The following is a 26,427-nucleotide window of genomic DNA, read 5'->3' on the forward strand; positions in this document are numbered from 1 at the left end:
GAAAATCAAAAATGATAAGAATACGATAGCCATACGAAAATTGACAACTTGTTAATTGTCTTTGGAAAACGAATTGGCAGTTCATTTGTCTTAGAAATGTGAAAGGATCCAGAAAAGCGATTTCAAAATTGCAATAGAATGAGTTGTGGTATTAGAGCTATCTCATCTTAATGACGAAATTGCAATACTTCTAATATAAGTCATACCTCAAATTGCTGACACCTAAAAAAGGAATAATGTCCATTTCTGCATTTCAAATTATATTTTCAATTTGACATATTTTTGGAAAGACTTGCATGTGTTTGTGTGATTTTTGTTTTACCAAATTTCAAGTATTACTTGATTATTGCTAATAATAGCATGTAGATAATCAAAATATAAGATGATAAGATACTTGTAATTTTAATCTCATGTTTAATCAATTCTCGTGTGTGTGCCATACAGCTAATACATGGTAAAAGAGAACTACCGCGTATTCACTTGATATAAATATTCACTTATCGTGGTAAAAGAGAGACAACGCTGATTTATTTTATCCAACACACAATATATGGTGAGGCATTTAGTGATAGATTAGTTGGTTACGTCATGAAATGGTTTTCCCCCATTGACATATTTTATATTATATACAGTAACTGAATGGAGTAGGCATCTAATAAAATGTGATAGGTGGGAATGGGGTATTTGACAACGGTTGTTTGGTGATAGATTTGTTGTTTACGAAGCAAAATCAGATGACAATATAAAATGATATGCTCGTAGCTGGGCCGAGAATAAATGCTATTAGATAAACAATAAGAAGTCATAGATAATGTTGATACAACTATTATAATATTATTAGTATTAGCTGCATTTTTTATTAAGAAGTCCGGCGATAATGAATCCTTTGGTCATGATTATATTTTGTTAAAAGCAATCAAACAATAGCTACATTTTCTTTGACAACAATTCAAACAACATGAAGGAAATTGTAGACTTTGTTTTGAATTAAAATATAAAAATTGTTTCCATTGGTTAGTTAGATAATGGGATTTAAACGACTTTAGGTCGATTTTCGCTGCAACATAATTCGCTTTGCGGTTTATTAAGCGCAAACCGACCCAAAATCGTTCTTTATATCATCTAACATGTCTAACCAGCGATTGAAAACAAGCTTTAATTAGAAAATTGTGCTTTATTGCCGATTTAAGGAGGTAGACCTAGGGTAAGGAATATTACTGTTACAAATCATTTTACATCAACCTCATCTAAGCGTCAAAGTAACTTGGACTGATTTCATTCTGCTACAAACGATAAGCTTTGGTGAAATTACATTTGTGGAAATGTGATACAAACACATCACTGGTTTCAAAAAATATGTCCCTTACCCTAGATCTATCTCCTTAAATTCCACTGACACATGCATATGCAGTGCATTTTGATAAAATTCCAACTTCTTATTATCATTTTCTCAAACCGAAAAGCTAAGGTACAGAGAAACATTATATTTGAGAAAAAGTATATTGTGTTTAAAATGTCATAGTAAGCAGAATGTAAATGTCTCAGTAAACAAATAGTAACATATGGCTTTTTAAATTACCCTTGTTCATATGAGATACATATTATATAAACAACGCACTGTATAATTCAAAAGTTAGGGAGATAACTCTGTAAATGACACTAAAATACAACAGAAACTGTTGGATATTCAATGTGGATAATTCTAAGAGCAGACAGATTGGAATGAATGATTATACGTTCATCATATAGACCTATAAAGCAACTTTAGTTAATAAAAAATAAAAAGTGTTGCCCTATTATGGTGTATCACAAATAGAATTTGCATAATTCTTACAAAGACTGCTGATTAAGATATACATTGTTGATTTTCTTAAATATATCTGCCGGTCAATATAACGCTTAATGAACCGGAAGGAAATTTAATGGACCGCTTCCCTTTCAAATTAAGAACGCGGTATCATAATTTATTAAGTTGTGTATGATTTTTTTTCTTTTCTTCCACACAAATGATCAAAAGTATAATAGATTCAAAAGTAAACTATAACAAATAGCTCATGGTACTTCTAGTCGAACTGCAATATCTGGATCGGTCGGTCGCCCCAACAAATATTCCGAGGCAACCGACTGGTCCTTATAGTGTCACATGACCTTTATTATCATGAAGTAGTTGATAAATGTAAGTATAATAATAAATGTATATGTAAGAATAATAGGATAACCAATTGGAAGGAGTGGATAACCGCAATATGATCACGAGTGCCAAAGAAAGCCTAGGTTTGACGAGTGTGTTCAATCTTACTGCGTCCTTGGCATGAGTAGTCCTTTTCTGGTTTTTTTTATGATAACCAATTGAGCATTCAATTTATTATATAAATTTCCTCGTTTATTCGTTGCTATTTTCAACAATAAATATCAAATTTCGTAGACAGCGGATTGGTTTCAAAGTAGTGACATTTTTGTGGGAGAAGTTCGAGAGTGAAATTACCGAATATATTTTACAGTGTTAATTATTAAAATTTATTTCACTGGGAAAGATAAATAAAACATAAGGTGATTCGTGGTGATTCGTGACTCATGGAACCAATGATGCTTTTTGGTCTACATATGCTATTTTTTATGTGGCAATTGTCCTTTCTGTATTTAAATCTGTACTTTTGAGAAAATCACACTTTAGCCTTCTACTAAAATCAACCAAATTGAAACCAACTCAAAAACGATAACTCTTGTAAAGTGCTAATTTCATGTACAATCTTTATATTTTATATATAAATTTTATCTTAAAAGCGCAACCTCCAAATGAAAAACTAAGACTGGTTATGTGATCTACGGTTTCTCAACAAGAAATAAAACTGAAATCGGTTGGTTTGTGACATGCACGAATCACCTCTTGTCTGATTTGTATAAAGATAGTTACTTAAATGATTTCTAAACATATATAGAGCATACCTCTTATAGATAAAACCTGATAATAATTACAAACTTGTTGATGAGGTTTCCCTCTGTCTAAAATACACAAAAATTTGCATCACCGTTAACAATTACGTTACATTTTGTTCAGGTTTATTCCAGATTCGTATATTACCTGATTTTAAAGATATTAAGTGCAACAGAATCGAGCATTTAACCATTATTATGCGTATGTCTGTACTGTGCAAGTACAATTGTTCGTTGATGGTTTCCGTGGGTAGGCCACGCAACGAAATTTGATTCCCAACGAAAAGGAGTATCACATTGATATGTATATTGAAAACCTCAAAACCGCGAATTGAAGAATCCACGAAATTGTGTTTCTTACCTTATTCACACAACAGTGTATCCACGAATTAAAATACAGTATGGATTTGTACCAAAATAAATAATAATAACAATAATAATAATAATAATAAACAAAATAATAATAATAATAAACAAAATAATAATAATAATTATAAAACATTTATTCTTTGATATGAAAGTTCGCATTTATGGTAATGCTTCGTAAACGATGTGGAATGAAACCAGAGGAACTAATTTCTGAGATGTTCTGATGATCCGTGGATTGAAAAAAAAAATGATTCTAGTTTGTATGGAAACACATTTTTTTTCACTGAATTGAGATCCCCCGTGCAGGTCCGGATGTCAAAAGAATAGGCCTGCAGTAACGCTAAGGTTGTCGTAAAAGGCGACTAAATAGTGCTCAGAGCCCACAGAGCAACTGGGTTGTGTGCCCCAGGTGGTGGAATGGGGTACCCATGGCGTGTCACATGCTGGGGTTGTCAGTCTATAATGTCGAAAACCTGACCGCAAACCATAGTGGTGCACCGTGTCGGGAAAGATGCCACGTTCCTCGCACGTTATGAAGAACCCTACTGTGGTATTCTCCCGGAGTAGGAACCATAGGGCTCCGCTACAGGAGGCTAAATTGCCCGACCCTACCCACCTCTCCCTATTTCCAGTGGCAATTAAAATTTGTCGACCCCATTGTCCTTGTGTCCCATCCCTTTTTCATTTCATCATTATTTCATGTTCATTGTATCGTCAATTTCATATTCATCGTCTGAATATAGCTGAAATATTGCTGCTCGGACTTTAATCCCCAACAAACAAACAAAACAAACATTTTTGACGATAATCAAGACTATTGTTTTCAATAAGGGTTTTTATTATGTAAATAAAACAAAATCCCAATTTTATTGATATGTTATTACAGCTTTACCTCTCTAAACCGAAACCCTTTCGGACTTTCAAATTTGTTCGTTTTTTGCATTTGTTTGTGTTGCAAGAATCAAATACATTTGAATCGATGTAACAGGAAATTGTCCGGTTCTGACAGGTTCATCTGTACAGGTTATAAATACAGTAGATTTAATGTATTTTTATTTCAATCATATGTCCGTTATATACAGGCTTAATTGTCACTTTAACTTAAATAATGAGTTAAAAAGAAGCCTAATTTTGTTTACGTCCGGTTTATTAAGAGTTTGATTATGATACAATAGACATAACAAATAAAATCTAATCACACAGCTACAGAATATTTGTACATCCAAATATATTGCAGTCTAAATGATCAAAGCAAAGGTTGTAACATATCCCTGCTCTAACTGGTTAAATACCTTTAGAAAAATATTTCACTTTTTCCTATGTTTATACAAACATCTATAGGGGATTCCAATTGCTGATAGTCTGTCCATTTAATTTTAAGTAATTGTAGGTGTTTGGATAAAACGAAATTGTTAATCAACAGATGCTTATCAGTCGAGTGTCTTAATTCCAATTAATATATAGATAGCAGTGATTTACCAAATATTCACAGTGAAAAAAAAGATAGTTCACACTGTTAGATAAATTCTGTGATTTTACTCTCGTACTTTCTCCCGCCAAAATGTCACAACACAAATATCAATCCGCCGTTCATAAAATTTGAAAGTTGTACTGAAAATATCAACCAATAATAGAGGAAATCTATATAATAAATAGGATAATCAACTGGAAATCATGAATAACCGAAATATAATAATTCGTGCCACTTAAGATTTAACTCGTACGCAGAAGTTCCGCACACTCGGCGTTTTCGGTACTCGTGATCATAGTTTGGTTATTCACTCTTTCAAAAAAATTATCCTATTAGCCTTTGTAGGCTAAGCAACATTATTTTACATTAATAGATCTAGGTTTTGTCATGTATATAGTTTTGGTTTATTGTAGCAAAAACAAAAACAAAAACAAAAAACAAAACAAAACAAAACAAAAAAGAAAACAAAAAGAAAACAAAAACAAATGTAAAATTTGAACTATCGAAAATTTCTGTCGACAACGCATTAATCTAACCACAGACGTTCATTTATAGTCGAGTGTTTATTAGATATCCACAACATATTATATATTATATGATTTTTTATTTAAATAAACTTTGAACCTTTAAATACATGAAATATACAATATGCATGAAAAGGTATGTACATGTATATGGTACATATAACATAATGTAAGGTAGGTTAATGACTGCGTGATGTAGCCATTAATGATTGATTTGCAGTCTTTATTGAAATTGTGGGATATAAACAAATTTAGTAAGACGCAAATTAATCATCAAATGTACTGTTTTGCTCTAACCGTGAATGCTATCCATTATGAGACTTGTTCCAGTTGAACAATAGATTGATGTTCCCTTAGTGGTCTGTTTTAATAGAATTCGTCACAATCAACGTACGATACAAACCAAGTTATTGAAAACCAAGCAATGTTTCACTCTTTGCTTGGTACTTAAACGGACTAGCATTTATGGCAGTAAAACAAGGAAGAATTCCATCGGTTGCAATATGGTCAAAAGTAACAAATGATTGAAATTTGTTTGCGATCAATTGACCTCAATTTATGACAAAGGAAACTTTCATAATCAATAATTAATTTTAAAGTTTAATTAATAAATACATTTGATCGTTTTCTGTCAAATCAAGTAAGTAAACACACATATATTTTACTTATTTACAGTTCTATTTAAAACAATCAATAAACACTAAATATATATTTTGTCTATTAAATTTGAATTGATCTTGGTCAAGTGTTGATATACAAAGAAACTTTTTTTATATACACAGTGTTGCAATTATTTGACTTGTATTTAAATACGACAAACTATATTTTGCAACTCAATATTCAAAAGGGTTCTTTAAAGCCAGAACATATAATCATTTTGGTACACAGAATCATGCAGTTCTTAAAGTGGGTAGTTTTTATCAAAGCATTTTCTTCTACCTATGGTAAGCATTTTATTTCATATCGAAATGTTTAAAAGTCATGTTGCTAAGCTTTCAGTTCTTCTTGTTCTTGATAATTAAATTCTAACTTTCCAAAACAAAAACAAAAAAAAACAAAAACAAAAACAAAAACAAAAACAAAACAAGAACAAATATACTCATTTTCTCTTCCTGCTTTTGTTATTTTTGAGATTACGATTCTAATGACTTGAATCTGAAAAATTGGTTCAATTTGAGCAGACCAGGTATAAAGTAGCTTGGTACTTTGAAGTCATTAATGTTAATTAATCCACACTCCGCGATTCAAATAAGCCAAATCCAGATTCATTTTAGCTCATTCAGATATTTTTAGTCTGAAATAATAATACGTTTATGGATTGTATTGTGTTACCTACTAATATCATATTATTCTTAAAAAATACTTGATTGATTTGAATAAACATTATTTTACGTGTAAAAATAATATAAATGTCTGTTTGCTTTTACATGGTTTTGCAAAGATTCGATCCTAATGTCAGCAAAACACAACACAGAGGTCAATTGATGTTGTAAGTTAAGAAACATATTTACCCTTTTGACAAAAAGTCTTATTTAAGGAGGTAGACCTAGAGTAGGGGACACAACCTTTGTATTCAGGCTCTTTATATCAATCTCATATAAGCATCAAAGTAACTTGGATTGATTTCATTCTGTTTCAAATAAAAGCTTGATAGGCTTTGGTGAAATCGAATATGATACAAACATATCACTGATTTCAAAAGTTATGTCCCTTACCTTAGGTCTACCTCCTTTAAACACATTGGAATAGGAAGCACTGCATTAGGATTTTTTAGTTGAATTTTACTTTCAGGCACTGTGGTCGAAATTATTACTGCTGATGTAACAGACGACAACAAATTTTTAAAAGATCATGGCGCCTTTCCTACTGACGACACATTAATATTTGAAATTATGGGATGTAAGGACGCTCACCTTATCCTGTCTTCTCATGTAAAAAAGGTGACTCCGTTTTACCACGTCGGTATCGGCTTGTATACTAATACTAAAATAATACTGGCTAGAGAGACTGTTACATATGAGTATGTTGACACTCTAGATGGGGTGTTTATGGACTGCCAAAAATACAGGCAGTTCTGGATCGATTGGCATGGTGGTTCTCTGCGGGTAGGCATAGGCTCAACGCCGGGTGTTGATGTTATGTTATCATATAATGAAGATTGTCCATTTGCCATCCAAAATATAGAGATTAGCACTGACCAGGGTGCTAGTCTTAAATGGCGAATTTATACAACAGGTATTTTTTTACTCTATGTTTCATTGTGAAAAACCAAATAAATAAAAAATGGAAGAATAAATCGATTGATTTCAATTCGATTTTTTTTTAAATCAACAACAAAAGAATTCATAATATCAAGATAGTCCAATTGGTTTGCCTTCTTTGATAATTTCATTTGATTGGTACCATACCGATCTAAAAGATTATTCTTAATTTCTCAAAGTAAATTTTAAATATTTTGAAGTATTGATATGCTTTTCTCAACTACAACAATATAAAATGTATTTACATTTCGTTATATTCGTAGAGACACTGACGTTGGCAAGCAACGGGCTTGTGATGAGGCATTTCTATAAGAAAAGCACATGTCCTGTTTTCAAACGACTCTATGTAGTGAGTGCTTTTAGTAAAACCAACTGTGGATCGATATGTGCTTCGGAAGTTATGTGTTATGGCTTTAACTTTGACAGTGGATCTGGATTCTGTTATCTGGTCTCTAATCTAGCTAAATCAAACATGTTCTCAGCTACGTATTACAGATCTTCTGAGAACTGACATTATTTTTGTTTTCTACCAAGTTAATTTATTCTCTCTTTGGTTATGTTGTATTGCATCCTGATTGTATTGGTTTTGATATTTGTTGTTGATATGTTTTTAATAAACAAGCTTACCATGTAACATCCGACACAAAAAAATCAGCTCTTCTGTTCGTTATATGAAATAACAGTGCATTTAAATATACTGGCAAAAATTAAACATACCAGACTCATTCACATCAATTATTAACAGATGTAAATCTTTCACATTTTAAGATTGTACTTGTTTATATTAACATTTACTATGAAATCAATGCGGGTAAATAGCCCGCTAATATTTGTTTATCTTTTATATTAAAATTAAGATAGCATCATCCCTAAATATAGCATTCTTACCAAAAAGGACAGTGTATAGAATAACCACTCTATCGTGCTTTCTTTGGAAGTCACATTCTTAATGTGATGGCATAGTTTGTGTATATAATATGTATAGTTCGGTGAGTTGTAAAATAGTAAAAAGGAAAACGAAGTATCAGCAAAAAAAAGTAATATACTTAAGAGTAAATAACGGGATGATTAAAACACATCAAAATCCCAAAATATACAAGTAGCATAAATGTGAACATATGAAATAGAGACGATCTACATACACAAAAACAGCAAACCGAAAAAAAAAAAAAAAGATTACACAAACAAACTGAACATGGGGGAAACAAGAAATCACAAAAAAACTAAAGCACTAGCAATAAGAAAAAAAATCCGGTTGTGAAATGAGGCGCTCTCGAAAAGCGAGCATATCCTGCTCTGCCAGAGGCACCGCAGGTACCGCAAAATTGCAAGTAAATATGATCCTGAAAAAAAACTTGTAAACATATTGCGATTCCCCAACACATGTCACTCTATTGACTCTATTGACATCAGGGCTAAATCATTTATAAAACTTCAATGGAAACAAGATCAAATCAATTAACTGAAGTATGAGATGTTCATGAAATAAACATGAGTAGTTTTGATCTAGCTTAAATGCATTCGCAAGTTTGCATTGTTTCAATTAGCAAATAGCAATATATCAAAATAAAAAGTATATTTTGAGGGTGTGGCCCAATTTTGTTCTCCTTTTTCAAAAGGAGCCCATTTGACATATGAATCATGAAAATATTATCAAAAGAAAACGCTCTTTAATTCTTCAGATAACACTCATTTTCCCTTTACATGTAGCCGCTTTTTCAAATAGCATGCTATGGATTTTTGAGAATTTAATACACCGGAATATAATACGGCTAAATTATATATCGATTGAAAGTTAATTTAAAGCTCTATCGAAATATCGATGTCGTACTCATTGCGTTTCTTGCAAAATGGGGTCAGAGGTCAATCATGATTTTTATGACTTACTTCCCTATGCTGGTAAGAAAATTTCCAAACTTTTACATCAGATTAGCTCAAATTCCATCTAATACAAGAATCAATAGCTATATTTAAGAAAAGCTAGCAAGCAGTGCCGTCCGCAGCAGTTTTTTGTAAACATGCCAAACACTTTCAAAGTTTAGCAGTTCGAAATGAAAGGCCAACCTTGACCTTTGAGGTATCGAAATGTGAAATTAGTAAATATGTAAAATACATTCTGAAATTATTTTTAATATCTAGCAGTTGCAGTAAAATATCGAATTTTCTATTTAAACAGTAGGTTGGAAAGTGCCATTTCTCCAATAGTTCAAATACAAGTTCCCCATTGGTCCATTTTGTGAATATTTCGCATATTTGCAAAGATAATCATAAAATACTAAGCAAAACTGTTTAGCACGTCTAAGTGTTATATAATCCTCTCAGTTCTTGACAAAAAATTGTGATATACATGGAGTCTTAAAAACTCAAAATAGCATTAGCGAACCTGCTTATAACTCTTATTGTCCTGGATACAACGAAAACTATCATTTTTTTTAGAAATGGAAAGCATGTAATAATTTTGAAAAAGAGACAACACTAATATTGCAATAATTGCAAATCAAATAAAATAGCTGAAATAACACTTTTTTATCGGTTATAGTTTATTTTAACTCACATACCAAACAGTGCATTATTGTATCTTAATTCATTTCGTATAAGATTTTTGTTTTACTCCATATCGCCGATATTCGTCTTACATATGCAAACCAAAAGAAACAAAAATATTTCCATTGAATGTATTGTGGTACCAGGTTTTTGAAAGGTCATGAAATGCAACAAACACTACACTGCCAAAATATTTATTCTGACCAGTTTGATTATTTGTGTCAGCGGGTTTTTTTTCGGTTTGAAAGCTTATTAGCCATTGACGTGGAACACTTTCTTTAAAAAAAAAGTATCTGTATTTAATAGTACCCAGGTGTCGAAAGAATAGGTTCTCAACAAAATTAAACTGTCGTAAATTTAAAGCGAATAAAAGTACTGAACATTCTGGCAAGTAAACCCATACCCTTCACATCTAACTCCTACTTAGGGTTTCTCTACGTGTTCAGATTATGTTCCCTTTGAGTCTATTGGTAAAGCAAAATGACGTTTGCTGCATGTAACATCAAGTAAAACAACAATATTACAATTTCAGCCTGATATAGATCTGACAATCATTGGTATGGTTTTTGATTGCTTTGTAAAGCGTTCATTCGCTGAGGTATACAGTGAATTCCTGAGAATTGCATAAGTAATTTGTTAGAAATAAAAACTATGCAATTAACAGGAATATGCAATTGAAAGACATAATCATTTTCCAGGGATTTTACCTAATATTTTCAATATATTCTTTTCTCATGTTTAATTAGATTCGTGTCTTAGGGTCTGTTCCAGGAAAGAGAAAATATTGTTGTAAAAACAACATTCTTAAGAAAACTTAGGTATTACACTTACGATGTACTATTGTTATTTTACCCATTTAGGTAAATTTTGAAAATGAATTATGCATTTAAGATGATTTAAAAAATGTTTTTGGTCTGATGTTATGCAAATAAGATATTTTTTTACATGGATAAGATGGGAACTGTTTTTTGAGTTTCTATGCAATTAATAAGAATATGCAATTAACAGTTAAGCGATTACGTGAAATCCACTGTATCACGCTCCGTTACCACATGCATAAGCGGCAGAGAATTGTGAAATTGCCAAGACTTTTTGTTTCTATGTTTATCAATTTTATAATGAGATATATATATGAAGTCCATGTGCTTCACGAGGCACAAAAATGTATTATAGAGAAAGGGGGGTCTAAGATTTCGAAAGTTTGAAAGACCATGCACATTGACTGTTATAATCCGAATTTAGAGTAATCAAAGGAACCAAGGTTATAGTGGCAATCAAAAGAATGTAATCCAGGGAAAAAGACAAGAAATGGAAAACAGACACAACAAAAAATATAAAGTAACTAAAATCATACATACAAAGTAACAAAAGTAAATGAGCAACTCGGACTCCACTAAAAACTGGGAGCATGGACCAGGTGCACCGGTAGGGTAAGCGTCCTCTGCTTTTCTGGAAACACCCGCCGAGTTGCTCAATTAAAAACGTATCATACTCAGATTTGTCTTATAAATGTCACTTGAACAAAATAAGGGGGAGTCCAAATAAGAACACGAATACAAAATTATGTCGAAGAATTTTTGCAAACTAAACAAATTAATCTCAGAAGAATAAATAGTACACAACATATCACTAGTAAAATGCAACAACATAAGAGTGTAATTTTGACTTGCCATAATATGCGGTAGATTATAATACACGGAACACTTGAACTTCCACATTTAAGAAATAGCTTAAACCACCGATATTGACCTTTTTATTCACTAATTAAAAATACTTATCATTACAAAAAAATGAGAGTTCATACAGAAGGTATCTGGTTACAAAATCTATACATTTAAACCCACTGCGGTCAATAAACGTGCACGAGTTTCATACATTGATGCACATGGGCTTAAAATTAGCACAAAGAACGGTCTGCCAAACTTCGTCAATATTTTATTGCATGACAATATTTAATTCAAAAATCTAGCTTCATATAATTGTAGATGCTAACCTTGAAAGACAAATTTGAAGACTGTTTTAACCTCTACTATCCTACTTGAAAGGGAAGGGTCATAACCTCAAAAAATCATAGGACTTTTTGCCATATCTTAGGAACAATGTATTAAAATTAAAAAAAAGAGTAGATTAGTATCTAGAACATATGGAAGTTTACAAACGCAAACAAGCACAGGGCAATACCATAATACAACAGAAAGTTGCTTTGGCAGTCGTATAACAATCACGTTGATTATGCAGATCAAACGTAAATCATTTGTGCTTGTTGCAAGTTTTAGCCACATTTTTAGTTCGCTTATATCTTAATATTTCTAAAACAAATTTGAGATACTTGAAAATTGCTTGACATTCCGTCTTGAATGGCACTACAAAGTCATTGGCAGGAGCTGTAGGACTGACTGACCGGAAACTGATCGGTGACCGATGACCGATCGCAATTTTGTTGCACAGGTCGGTTCTTGTACTGTAGTTATTGCCCTTGAAAGACAACACCTTTTCTACAACAATATTAAACATGAACAGGCTAACTACTACAAATGTAGTAGGGTATTGTACTTTCATTTTTGAATGGTCATAACTGTAATTTGAATTTATTAATTTCTGATGACGGATGTTTTTTTTCTTTGGCGACGACACACACTTACACGTGCATGTAAGACTCCCTGTTCACATCATGTGAACAGGGAGTCCAACATGCACAATGTAAAATTCACAATTTTTATTTTTTAGTAATTCAAATGCATTAAAAAGTTCTTGAAACCTTTTTTTCTCATGAAATTATGTATATGGAAGGATATATATTTTCCAGGTAATATATATGTAGTAAATATTTTGGCGGGAAAATTTTTCCCGCATTTTGTCATACTTTAAATGTAGGTAATGCCGAACTTTTATTATTGTTATGTTGTTCTAATACAGTACATATCATTATATCTGACGGCTTTTGTGCATTTTTATGCAGAAGAAATAAAATATAAGATATTTATAATATCTGCTTTGCATTCTTCTATGACGGAACCTTTACTTCAATGCTTAGTTACCATGGTTACGAGATCAATGGTAGTCTATCTGGCATACTTTAAGTCTTTTCTAAAAAGGGATGAATGATATATCCACAAATGAATGTACTTAAAAGTACTTTTATAGTGAATAAATTGAATATTTGTCTAAAAGTAATGTTGAAATTTTGGTTCCTAGGGTGATTTCATGTCACTGACAACTGCCTTAGCAACCACGTTCCCATACGTTTTATATTATGAATTTTCAATACTTGTGTTTCATTACTATTATTACAGCTTGTCATTATGTTGATGCTTAAGGTTCCACATCCCTTCAAAGTTTCTATACTGCTGGACCCTTCCCGAACCCCATTCATCCCATCTTTCTTCTGAAAGATTTCAAGAATAAAATTCTCTAGGCATTGATAGAATTTTAGTTGTTTTTGATAGTTTTTAGTTCATATTTCTGCTGGAACACACCTTGTAGCATTTATAGTAGTGTAAAACATACTTCTTTTCAAACCAAGGAAACCCCTAAATTTGGCGGGAAATTTAAGCACCTCGTTACCATGGCAACCGATAGTCAAAAAATGAAACTACGAGTTATTTTTCATTTTCTGGTGGAAATAGACTAGTCCTACAAATACAACAGAAATCGGTCACCCGTGGCACACCATGTTAAGTGGTTACAGAGAATGATTGTTAATAAATAAAACATAAGCAAAGATAAACCGATTTTTGCATTATCGATACTTCTCGATATAATATATGTTGTCTTAGAAGCCTAACTTTAATAATATTCACAATACTTACCCAGTAACTATTTCGTAAGCCATTAGGCGATAATTTCGCTCTCTTTTTCTTAAGATGTCCTTTAAACAAAACTAATCCATTATTTTTAACATGTTACTGAAAACAAAAGGACACCCTTCAGGTTTCCACATCGGCGACATTGCAAGTGAGAAAATTTGCTAACATAGTTAATTTTCTGTACCATGCAATAATTGTTTTATTGGAAACACATTCTCCTTACCTTTAAGTCATGAATATGTTTTGTACATGTATTTTACATACGAATAATAAGTATTAAAAATTGATAGATTCGACCAAAGATGGATAACCCATGGCAACATTTCAAATGGTTCACGTACAATTTTGTCTCAGGACGTAATGCAATGAAAGCGGTGAGGAATATTGTTTTGAGTATCTATTTCGAATAAAAAGTTTTTGAAGTTTTATTAGTGTCATCAAGGATTAAAGGACAATTTCATACTTGAATGTATGATTCTACAAAACCACAAACATTAATACGCGCGAACTACAGGTCTTTCACAGTGAGTTAATTCATTACTTTATCAAGTAACTTGCATTCACGTATAAGTATTGACTGTATTTAAATTCAAATAAATGTATACAGGAACAACTTTTTTAAATACAACTGAAGAATATATGCTCATTATATGCTTTCATATGTTCAAGACCATTTTAAAAAAATATATAATAAGCATATGATTCTGATTGATGAGTTAAATCATGAAAAACAAGTAACCAAAATCATATAGTAATTATATCGGATATGAAAGCAGCACAGTGTTCGTATGATTCTTGGAAATATAAGATCTCATGTGTTTTTCATCGCACAAAAAAAAACCAAAACAAAACAAAACAAAACAAAACAAAAACAAAAACAAAAACAATTTTTACTAATTGGACCTGTGTATATGAAATTATTCTGATATCAAACATGTTTTTTTGTTTTTGTGCAGTGTTAGAAGTAAAACATTATTTACGTTTTTGACGAAGTCAAAAAATGATTATTATAATGTTGAATGGTGCTTAATCTTTGCAATAAGAAGAATGACCATGCATCATTCCCAAACAATCCAATTCTCTTTGTTCGTCATTGAATCAATGAATCAAGAACGTCTATCTTATTCATCTGACATTTTTGTTGGTTTACAAAATATAAAGAGTTGTTTTAAAAACTAAATCCAAGTCTTCTCTTCTTCCTTAGTTCATGTTAGTAAAAGAGGTATCCATCATTAGTATAGTTTTGTTTTTTTTATTTCTTAAGTGTCAGTGTTTGTAAGAGAAAGCACAATGGAAAAAATCAGAAACATGCATGTCAAAAAACCACCGATCTGACAATATAATTTAACTCAAGTATGTTTTTTCTATTTGAAAAGACCATTATTTGATCTGTGCATCACTGGCTTTGAATAGAAATTTTTCAATAGAATGTTAGAAAAACAAGGTTTTTGAAAGAGTTATCTGCCCTTGAAATGTTTATTTTCAGTGCATTTTAATGAAATTGTAACTCAATTGTCCAGCATGATATGGAAAATCTTGTCTGTTTCCATTTATTCTGATGGTGGAAATAGTCAAATTACACTGTCAAAATGATGGGCTTTTTCATACCAGGTTTCACCACTGCCTGATTCTTATAGAGACACTTAACATAACGAAACTTTCTTAAGGTTAAATAATGAACATAGACAAACTAAATTATAGGTGTATATTCAATTTTATCCCGTAGCCACCATTGAAAAACATATAAATCTCTAGGACCTATTACTTAAGAGGAAAGTATGAAAAAATACATTAAATACCAATTTATAACATAAACTATCATAATTTATTTTCACTTTAAAACTCTGTAATTAAAAAAAAACGTGTTTAAAGATTTATATACAACATCCCTTTTTACATGTGGGAACAAACGATGTAACATGTATGCACCGGTATGACAGAAGACGGAAATGTGTATTGGTAACAGCCAATGCTCTGAAGTACGGTCCGAATGTGTGCACACGTTGTGTACATGAATATTACATATGAAATATAGGTTCTAAAGGTAGATATCTTCGACCAAAGATAAACAATCCTAAAGAGCAAATCACTAGACGTCATGAAATAAATTATTAAATAGATAGTGGTGATTTATCGAATGTTTACTATGTTAAAAACAAAATCGATATTTCACACTGTAAAATAAATTCTGTTTTCTTTTTCCGTCAAATCGTCTCAAAACGTCACAAATCCGCCGTTCACAAAATTTAAAATTTATGTTGAAAACTGCAACACTTCTATGTAAAAAAATAGAATACTATGAAAGTACTTTGATTCGGGGATACCAGTTTTCGTGGGTTAGGAAAGGAAGACATGTTCATGGATCCTTTAATTCGTTGTTTTGTACACATTAATGGAAATCTCCTTTTTGTTAGGAACCAAGTTTCATGGTTTGGCCTACCCACGAAAGCCACAAACAATGGTACCCTACGACACTCAAGGACATATTTTGTTTTTTTGCTCTTTCCAATTAATTATTTTATTAGTCTGAGGGGACATTTTTTTTGTTTATATGTTCTTATTTACGGAATGCAAGTCATTTTAGCAAGTTTTAAAAGGGATGTAACCCACTAACGCACGTCAACCTGGTTGAATGATCAATTTATCAAAATACTAGCACTAGTAGCAAAAGGTGAAACAAATTATATTTTTACCATTATTCTTTGAAAATTTGCAAATTTTAAAACTGGACAAAAAAAACCTAAATACTGTGAAGGTATTATTGTTGGTGGGGTTACAATTTTCATGGTTTTCTTTGGCTTGGTAAAGCACGAAATTTGTATCCCAGCATAAAGGAAAGTTCCCAATGGTTTGTTTGATAGAGTTTCAAATCCACTAATTTAGGATTCCTCGAACTGATGAATTTGTTATACATCATGCAAATTTGTACCCACAAATGAAAGTATCTTCACAGTATGTTTCTACAAAGGCGTAACAAATATTGCTTTATTATTGGTCTCGGAAACTGAACAATTTTAAAATTGGCAACCCCCCCAAAAAAAACAAAAACAAACAAACAAACAAACAAACAAACAAAACAAAACAAAACAAAACAAAACAAAAACAAAACAAAAACAAATAAAAAATTCCGGATTATTTTTATCAAGTGTCGAAAATATTTTAGCTTTTTTTGGCATTTGAAGAAACGTAACAATTTCAGAAAAAAAACTAGAAAAACAAAATTAGAAAAAAACGTCGACTTGTTTTAAGTAAAAGTCGGTAAATCAATATATATTTAATATTGGTCTTTAAAAACTGTGTAATTCTAAAATTGGGCAGAAAAATCTCCAAAATTGTTTTTCATAAAGGGCGAAAATAAATTATATTTGTTTCATTGATTATGGAAACTAAGAAATTTATAACTTGACCGAAAAAAATACTTTATTTTCTAGAAAGGAGGAAAATGTTTACTTTTGGTCATAAAACCCTTTAATAAAAATGAACCGTATATAAGTACAAATGATATTAATTTTAATACACATATTGAGTATATATTAATACAAATGACTGTTTATAGTACTACTTTAATAAGCCTCATTCATTTTTATAGTGGTACAATTTTTTAACAATTGAAAAAACATGGACTTACTTCAATCCGAAATCATACTGTTCTAAACCGCCGAATAAATATATAGTATGAGAACTATTATAAATATTAAATGTATGCAGCGTTTAATGAGATAGTATTATTGCGTATGGTTTTCCATATTGGCTGAGTTATTGGTCTGAGACTAGCCATATGAGCCGTAGCCGAAGTCCAAAATTTCTAGCTGAGGACCAATAACTCAGTCAATATGGAAAACCTTACGCAATTATACCGTTATTGTCTAAATAGTCCAATACGCTATGCCAATATCGATTTTCACCATTCCAATATGACGTATTGGACGGGTAAAAGCCGTATTGGACCGCTATATCCCGTACTGGCGCACTTCTGTATTTTGTATTGTATTATATTGGCAATTTTGATCATATTTCGGTTAATATTCGAACGTTAGTCAACAAATGTGAAATAATGTGCAGTGTAAAATAAACAATACACACACACCTTCATAAACAAATTACAGTTCGTGAGTGAAAATCAAACGAATTTTAAATGCTTCTGGTTACAGCTCACACTTATGTACAAGCAACTGTCCTCAATTCATTGGCCAAATGCTTTGCCGCCAGTAAGCCATCCGTACGATCAAATACAAAGTATCCATTTGATGCGAGATATTCGAGATTGTCCCAATTAGTATCTCGCCCGAGACCAACGGTCATAAGTGTGAGTTTCGATGTATTTATATTAGATTTCAGATTCGTTAGTAACGATCGTTTCAGCGAATATCCACTGGAAACAATAATAAATATTCCTTTATCGGCACTTTGGTGCAATAAGTTCTGAGCAAATTGTTCTAGAAGAGCTAAATCCATCAATCCTCCCCTATAGTCGGTCATTGTCAATACACCCATTCTCTCCTTGAAATTTGCAATGCTTTGTATTGGAAAAACACTGGTATGATTTCGTCCAATAAGATCTATGGAAACGTTAATAGAGGAAGACGGTATCTCTGTCAAAGACGTAAGGAAGTCTGTTACAAAGTCTTTGCCTTGCATAAATTGCTCTATTGTCGTTCTTGAAGAGTCATCAAGAATAATGAAAATATCGCCGCTTACCTGTGTAGCACAAACTAAAATCAAAATAAGAATCGTTGTGTAGACATTAGAAAAAACAGTGGTCAAGCTAAAAGAGTAGCCAATATATTTGTTATCAAATAAATCTATGCTTATATTTAATTGCTTTGATATTAAGAAATGTACATACACCAAGAGTAATCAAGGAAACCTTTTCGAGTGTTAATCAAACGAATTTATTTCTAAAATAAAGACTAGACAGAGAAAATAGACACATTCAAAACAAAAATCTTGAAAGAACCAAAAACATAATTTACGAAGAAAACAAAAAAAAATCACCAACACGGCCTCGACAATAAGGAGTATTGACCGGGTGCCCTGTTAGGGTAAGTGAACTCTGTTTTTTATAAACGCCAATCGAGGAAATATCTGATCATTTTAAAAGTAGTCAAAAAGTAACATTTTTTTTCAAATTTACCTAAACAAGACGGCCTAGCCAAGTTGAGTTGTAAATACGTCCAAATCTTTTCCGCATTTGGACTAAAAACTGTTTTATCAGTTGCCAGTTTGTCTAGTAATGAATGTTGAACCGACGTCCCTATGCCAACCATTATGACTGTTGATACTGACTTCAAATTATTGGCGTCTGTAATCAGTGTGCCCTCCGGCATTAAACCGTCTGTAAATATTAGTGCAAACTTTTTTGGCGTATGAGCGACAGCCCCTGTAGTTGTACATAAACATCTGTCTGCAAAAAAACACAACATGTACTGGTCTGAAATTATTCTTTAATTTCGACAAAGCTACATATTTTAGCCAGAAAGAGGTACAACATATGTATGCTTAAACATTCGTACTAATGCTTCTACGAAAATCGTTCTTTATATGGGTTGCTTATTAAATTCAATTCAGTTTGGGACTGATGACAAATATACGCATAATTTAATGTGGCATGCATGACAAGTCTAAAACTAATGGTAAATTCGAGTTTCTGTGCATACATGTACCAATACATTTATACGTTTTTGCAACTGACATATAAGCAAATAAACCAGTCGATGACGTTAATATGTAACACTAATATAAGCATACTTTGTTGAAACTAAAGCCTTTGTCAGGTCCGATGTACTGCTAACAACGTCCAATTCATCTATGAAGTTTTTGATATCCTCTGTGGATTTGCTGTCATCGAAATAAAATTCCCTTTTGACTTTTTCAGAGAAAGTTGTCATTCCTACCTGAAACTCATACTCATTGATTGGTATGTAGTCTATTAATTCTTTCATAAGTTTCTTCGTTGTTGTTTTGTTAATACTGAGAGACAGATCCACAACAAGCACTAAATCAGAAGGTTTTAAATAACATTTCCCTGAGTCTAAAAATTTAAACAGCGTATATTACTAATAATCATATCAAAATTTGTTGACTCGAGAGCAAAAAAAAAAAAACGGGGCTTCGTTTAGTGTCTCTGTTTTAATTTATCTTAAAAATATGCTGTATTTGTATGATTTGGTGATGTGTATAATGCACGGTGTGACATATCGCCGTTTCGTACCTACCGTTGAAGCCCCGCCTGTCGAAATTCTCCGACAATTTATTTTAAATTCGTTTAGCAATTGAATTTCTAACATCAGATGCTATTTGGAGCTAGGGAGATGTTCCTTTTTCATGGAGCACAGGGTTGTTGGCGTATGGTTACTATTTTCAATGGTTTGTGTTTGTTTTGTTGGTCCGCTGTTCCTTTTTTCCTATTTAAGATTTAAGGCGCGCTGTGGTTTTACCTTATTAGTATACTAACACAAAAATAGTATGGGGCAATATTTGTCCATTTTCACGGTAATTTTGCTTCGATTCGAATATTGCAAAATATTTATATTCACAATTGTACTGATCTGTATTATCAAAATCTGATACCTCCTGACGGCGGTGCTTGGTGTACATCCTTAAGGTCGACTCTGAAGGCAAATGTTCCAGGAACATTAACATTTGTTAGTTGAGGCAAGTTTATTATAGTTTCAGTTCTAGATCCTTCAACTGAGAAGAAGTGGATATTATCGCCCATGTTAAAACCAACCTAAAGAGGCAAATCAGCATTTAAAAAAAATCAATTTTATATAATTAGATGTAATAAGTTCCATATGTTTTACTATAAACTGTGTTATAAACCAAAGTAAAGACACCATAACCATATAATTTTAAGAATACAAAACTAGAACACCCTTATAATATTTTGTAGTTAAAATGATATCGTGAATAGAATTCTTTTTATATTCACGCAAAGGCAAACATGCGTGATTATTTAATGCATTTTACACAAAACTAATGACTGGGAACTTCACAAATTGCATAATAAACAACCATTAGTTTCAACAATGAAAACGACTGTGGAAGTTTTTTATACAATTTTTTATACATTTTTTTTTAACAAATTTAGGTTTTAATCATTCCGACATTTTCTCATAGGCGATATATTTTTTGGAAGGAAACCTTGCAGATATTATTACAAAGCTATATTGAAAACGTACCTTGATATTGAAAATTTGATAAATCTACCCCTATTTTCCTTTTAAAAAAGAACAATTTTAAGTTTTCATATCCATTATATATATATATATATATATATGACACAACTTTTCATTCAATTTCAGTATTAGTCCGCTGGTTTACATGATTCTATTGCATTCTGTCGATACGTTGTCTATTTACAGTCCTAGCAGGGAGAGCACTTCTAATTCACAACATTAACCTTTCCGAAATAACTCAATTTCTCTTTCCGATTAAAGCAATCCCCACGGTTAATCTCCGTTCCCCATAACAATGTGTATCCCAAAGTGGACCTACTCTAAATTTAATAACTTGATTATATTTTTAAAAACACAATTAAATTTTAAAACAAATTGCTCAACTCAATATCCCTTTACGCAGATGCCCATTCCCAACCTCTCAATATTCAATAGAATGAGAGGAGATATATAAGAAAATCATTCTTTAAAAAAAAGACGGCCCTCATTCAAACGGGAACAAATTGTGCTCCACTACTCGCCGACTCATTTCTAAACTCTTGAGGCTGCAAATATAGTGCAACATTGACACTATCAAAGAGTAGTAATATCATTTATTTTTTATCTCATTTTCCGCTATGAATATGACGTATTGTCTTTAAACAGTCCATTGTTTGGGAATTTATAGATCGCATTCTCTCTGATTACCACCCGAATCTTTTTTCCCTTAATTACTATTTCACTCGAAGTATTTATTTCCGTATAAAGCCCAAGACAAATTCACGGCTTCAATCTTTTATATGCCCTATGATTTATCATCGTATAACTAGGGTTCATTCCATATTCCAAAGGACCAGTATGATTGGACAATGTGGAGTAGACAATTTCGATTTCACTCTGAACACTACTTTCGTTGTAGTCACGACAATGGGTGATACTATCTCAAATAAAGTCGTGTACCTGTGCTGGTATTGTACCGGTCCACTCGATTTTGTTGTAGTAGTAAATAACAAAAGTGCTTTCGCTGTCTGTTATCAACACGGCTTGAAAAGTGTTTCTCTGAAATTCAAACATTTCTGTCCTAACATTATATCTATTTGTTAATCTAATCTAGTTAATTTTCCTTATCCATGATATTCATAGATTAATATATACATAGCATTTTCGATATTCCCATTGTTTTCAGACCGAGTTCTTAAGTCCTAGGGACAATATAAATAGAGGGCTAAACAAGGGCAATATTAAAAAAAAGTATTGTATTTATTTGTTTATCAAAAACTTGTTATGACACTAATGAACTATTTACAAATTTTTCGTTTTAAGAAAAAACTAGCAAATATCTATAGATTATGCGGTCTATTTTGTAGATTCTTTTGTGTTTCTGTTGCACATAATATTTCTTGGTCAGGAGATGAATGTTTATCAATAATTGAATGCTTTTCCGTTGGTCTGGCTGTCTGATATTTTGAGTCGAGTGCTGCTATCGTAACACTCCAATTAAAATCGACAATTTTAACCGCCAACGTGAATTCAAATCAACTATGACGTCGCAAATAAACAGAATAACGGATTGAACAGTTGTGCGGAAGTGACGCCAGTAAACCTCACGAAGGGGCTGATGCCATGTTATCTGTCTGCCTGAATTGTTATTGCACTGGGAGCAAATAACACACAAAAAACAATGTTTTTATTACATATGTAGAACCGATGTTATTTTAATTAAATATGTGTTACATATGTAATATAAATTTATATGCCTTTAAAGATTGTTATATTAAACTATTGCAGTGCGCAATCCCTTGTTTTATGGCATTTACTTTTGTAATTATAGACACTCAGAAATGACGCTGTCTACTAGATCTTGTCATGCGTGTATCAAAAACGTCAAAGTGGTATCAATGCTTTTCTGCCATACATACAAAACACAACAAATGAAGTAGAGTGACGACCGTTTGACTGGTTGAATAAGTGTATAAGGTGCCTTTCTGCGACTTGTTTATAAGCTCTTACATTAATATACATGGTAAGTGAGTGTTGTACAAAACATAATTTGTTCAATCAATTAAATTCTCTTGTGGTGAAATATATATGAAAATTCAACTGTCATCATACGACACAATCTGTATTTGGTGAAATTGTTTTGAACACATATTTATATGCTAAGTATTCAACAAACTTTAAAGATTATATATAGAGGAAAATCGAGAGAAAAATATGTTATTAATATTTGTTTACATCTAAAGGTATTTGTTTTTGTCTTGTCAATTATTACAATTTATTTTAAATGACAAATATGCAGCCCGCCAAAATAAAGAATAAGATCAAGTCGAAAATATCAATGTAAAGAGAATTTTTTTTTTTTTTTTTTTTTGTAAAAAAATATCCTATTTGTATTTCTCTGACTAAACAGCGAACACATTTACATACCTGGGTTACATATATAAATGGTTATTCTATACTGATATACAAATCAAACCTTCCTGAACTCAGTCTCATTGCCAGAGGTTCCATACCGTGCAACGTCGTACCATGTAACAATGTAAGTCCATGTAGCTTCAAAATGTTTCATCACGGGAAAGTATTTTCTTATTTCAAATGTTGCTTTCTGTAAATCTGTGTGTTGCATAGATTCTCTATACCAGATATTACAATCAGGACCACAATACCTTGTGTCAATATCCGTCCAAAATGGTGACAGCACAGTGCGCGTGCCGATTTGTGGGAATGGTTCCGAATTATACACGCTTATACCTTGTTTAAAAGAAACCAGACCGTTTGTGTTAACCTAAAAACAAAAACAAAAACAAAAAAACTATAAAACATATTAGAAATGTGCATGCATATATATGTACTCCAATTTCAATGAATTTCAAACATACAATTTTTAATTTGTAGTAGTTGCATATTTTCTTACTCGTTTACATGTAAAACTGGTTCGTGTAATTACATGCGATATGCATACAAGCGATAAATAGGTCAATTGTAGACGTAAAGATAAAAAAAAATCATGTTCTTTGTTTAGTGAATACAAAGACTATTCCAACAAAAAAAATAATAATAAATCATGCTTTGACTTAACAAAAAAAATCATGTTTTGACTTTCACGTAAATTCGAATAGTTACTTACATATAGCTGCGAATGCCTTTCTGTGAAGAATGTAAACTCTACAGATATGTTCTGTGGAGTAGAGGATTGGTCATCGTTTCGAAAGAGAGGTGTATCTAGATTAATGTCACCATAAGGAAAGAAATCAGACAAATCTGCAACAGCAACTGCCTCATGTATACATTGATGAACAAAATTTAGGATGACAAAATAGATGTATCTGCGCATGCTTTGTGTTTAAGGAACTCTGAAACATTATATAATGAGAAAATCTTATGTATGGTTTCTCAAAAAGAACATATAATGCTTCTTATCACCCCCTTTCCACAAAGCAAAACCAACTGAGTTTGAAATGATGGTGTTAAGTAAAAGTATTTATCACAGATAAACCAATATATAATCGATAAATTAAAGAAAAAAATGTTTTAATTTCTTTTTTGAAACGTGAATTATTTAATGACGTTTACCTACAAAACACACACATAAAGAAACATAAAAATAATCCAGAAAAGTAGGCGTCCTCTGCTGCTCCAGAAGTACCTACCGAGTTGCTCTTAAAATTTCACGTCCGGGATAGACGAAAAAAAAGATAAACTATAGCCCCGTTCTCAAGACTAAATTTGCAAGTTGCTGACAGGTGCAAAAGAGTAATCAAGGGAACCAAGGTTATAGCGGTAATTAAAAGAATGCAATCCCGGGACAAAGACCAGACATGGAAAACAGACATACACAACAAAGAACTAAAATCATACATACAAAGTAACAAAAGCAGATGAGCAACGCGGATTCCACTAAAAACTGGGAGCATGGACCAGGTGCACCGGTAGGGTAAGCGTCCTCTGCTTTTCTAGAAACACCCGCCGAGTTGCTCATAAAAAGTAAAGTCTGGGGTAGACAAACGAGGAAAGGAAAACTATGACCCGTTGAATAAATCAGTCTTCATGATGCAGATGGATACACCATAACGATCCACGAGTTCATGATGACGACCATAAAACTTCTGTAGTGAAGTTAGTACATGTTAGAGCAATTTAGTACATGTGATCACATTTATTACATTGTGTACACTTACACCATATGTAGATTTCCCGAAGTCCAGACTTTTATACATAAGTATTTAGGTGCGTATTTTGTTTCCAAACTGATTTAAATGTGAGCAGATAACAAAATTAACATACCCACTATTTCAACAAATAAAAGGAGAATACTGTGCGGATAAAAACAAAGGATACAATTGGGCCTTATAAATAGTCTTAATTTGTGATTGCAGCATCTTATATAAAGTGCCATTGGAAAGGAAATCTTGGTGCAAAAGATGATCTGTTGAATAAGCAAATGATAGGGCTATTCTTGTACTTTTGAGATTTAATGGTGCAAGTTTTGTCGATGTGCATAAGGGTACCAATTTCATTTTTCAAACATCTAGAAACCAATTTTATGCCCTGTGTTGTACTTTGTCATGCCAGATATTTGTTGATGTATAATAGCAGGTGGCTGACCGAGCCGTGCGTGGACCAAGACCGGGGAAAACTTAATTCCCCGATTCGTGCCGGGCTACGGCAGTGAAGATAGCTGTAGACAGTCAAAGTAAGTCCTTACGCTCGTTTTTTATGAAAATGTTTAGTGATTGTTGGTATCGATATGACCAGAACTAGTTACAATCTATCGTGTTCTACGATATATTTTGTTAAACATAATGCATCACATACAAAAAACTGGATTCATATGTACAATCTGCGCAGAAAAATATAAAGACATCTGTTGAATTGACGTAAGCAAGCATATGCATTTTTTTTCATTAATGATCTGATTGTACTTACATAATGTCTCATATGCCTTATAGTGGATTTTCCTCGCCTTCAATTACACCTAGACCGATTGCCTATTGTATTTTAAATGTTAAAACTTAACTTCCTCCTTACAATTGCACATGCATACATTGTTCATACCATGATATATAAACGTAGATCAAATTTAAATTTATTGATTTATTTATAGATCTATTTAGTTTCTTTTAAATATTGCATGTGTGCAATAACACTCAACCACGGTGTAGTTCACTGATTACTTGTACCTACGTATGCCTACCTTGTCAATATCACGTCCTATTTTGCAGATGAAAGGCTATGTATACTCGGATTTTCAGATCTTTTTTAGATAATCATACATCTACCACTAAAATTAACCAATTCAGACAAAATAAAGATAAGTCTCACAAAGTGCCAACTTCGTGTACATTCTATGTATTTTTTTCT

General features: G+C 32.1%; 1 protein-coding gene and 1 pseudogene across 2 annotated transcripts; one reads left to right on the forward strand and one right to left on the reverse strand.

Annotated features, from left to right (window-relative positions):
• The first annotated feature begins 6,147 nt into the window (after window positions 1–6,147).
• On the forward strand, window positions 6,148–8,236 carry LOC148601655 (uncharacterized). Its single transcript, XM_088556439.1, has 3 exons — window positions 6,148–6,242; window positions 7,090–7,533; window positions 7,823–8,236. The coding sequence occupies exons 1-3, from the start codon at window positions 6,191–6,193 to the stop codon at window positions 8,068–8,070; spliced, it is 744 nt and encodes a 247-aa protein (XP_088412565.1). The 5' UTR covers window positions 6,148–6,190; the 3' UTR covers window positions 8,071–8,236.
• Window positions 8,237–17,456: 9,220 nt separating this feature from the next.
• LOC148601656 (collagen alpha-5(VI) chain-like) lies at window positions 17,457–26,131 on the reverse strand (annotated as a pseudogene). Its single transcript, XR_015916981.1, has 8 exons — window positions 25,993–26,131; window positions 24,194–24,419; window positions 23,543–23,851; window positions 22,027–22,125; window positions 20,480–20,639; window positions 19,658–19,940; window positions 19,044–19,313; window positions 17,457–18,621 (listed from the first exon to the last, which is right to left on the reverse strand). The product of XR_015916981.1 is annotated as a collagen alpha-5(VI) chain-like (transcript).
• Between the last annotated feature and the right edge of the window lie 296 nt (window positions 26,132–26,427).

Source organism: Perna viridis, chromosome 12 (assembly GCF_037379345.1).
Source record: "Perna viridis isolate PV_CMFRI_1.1 ecotype Kerala chromosome 12, ASM3737934v1, whole genome shotgun sequence".
Taxonomy (NCBI): Eukaryota; Metazoa; Mollusca; class Bivalvia; order Mytilida; family Mytilidae; genus Perna; species Perna viridis.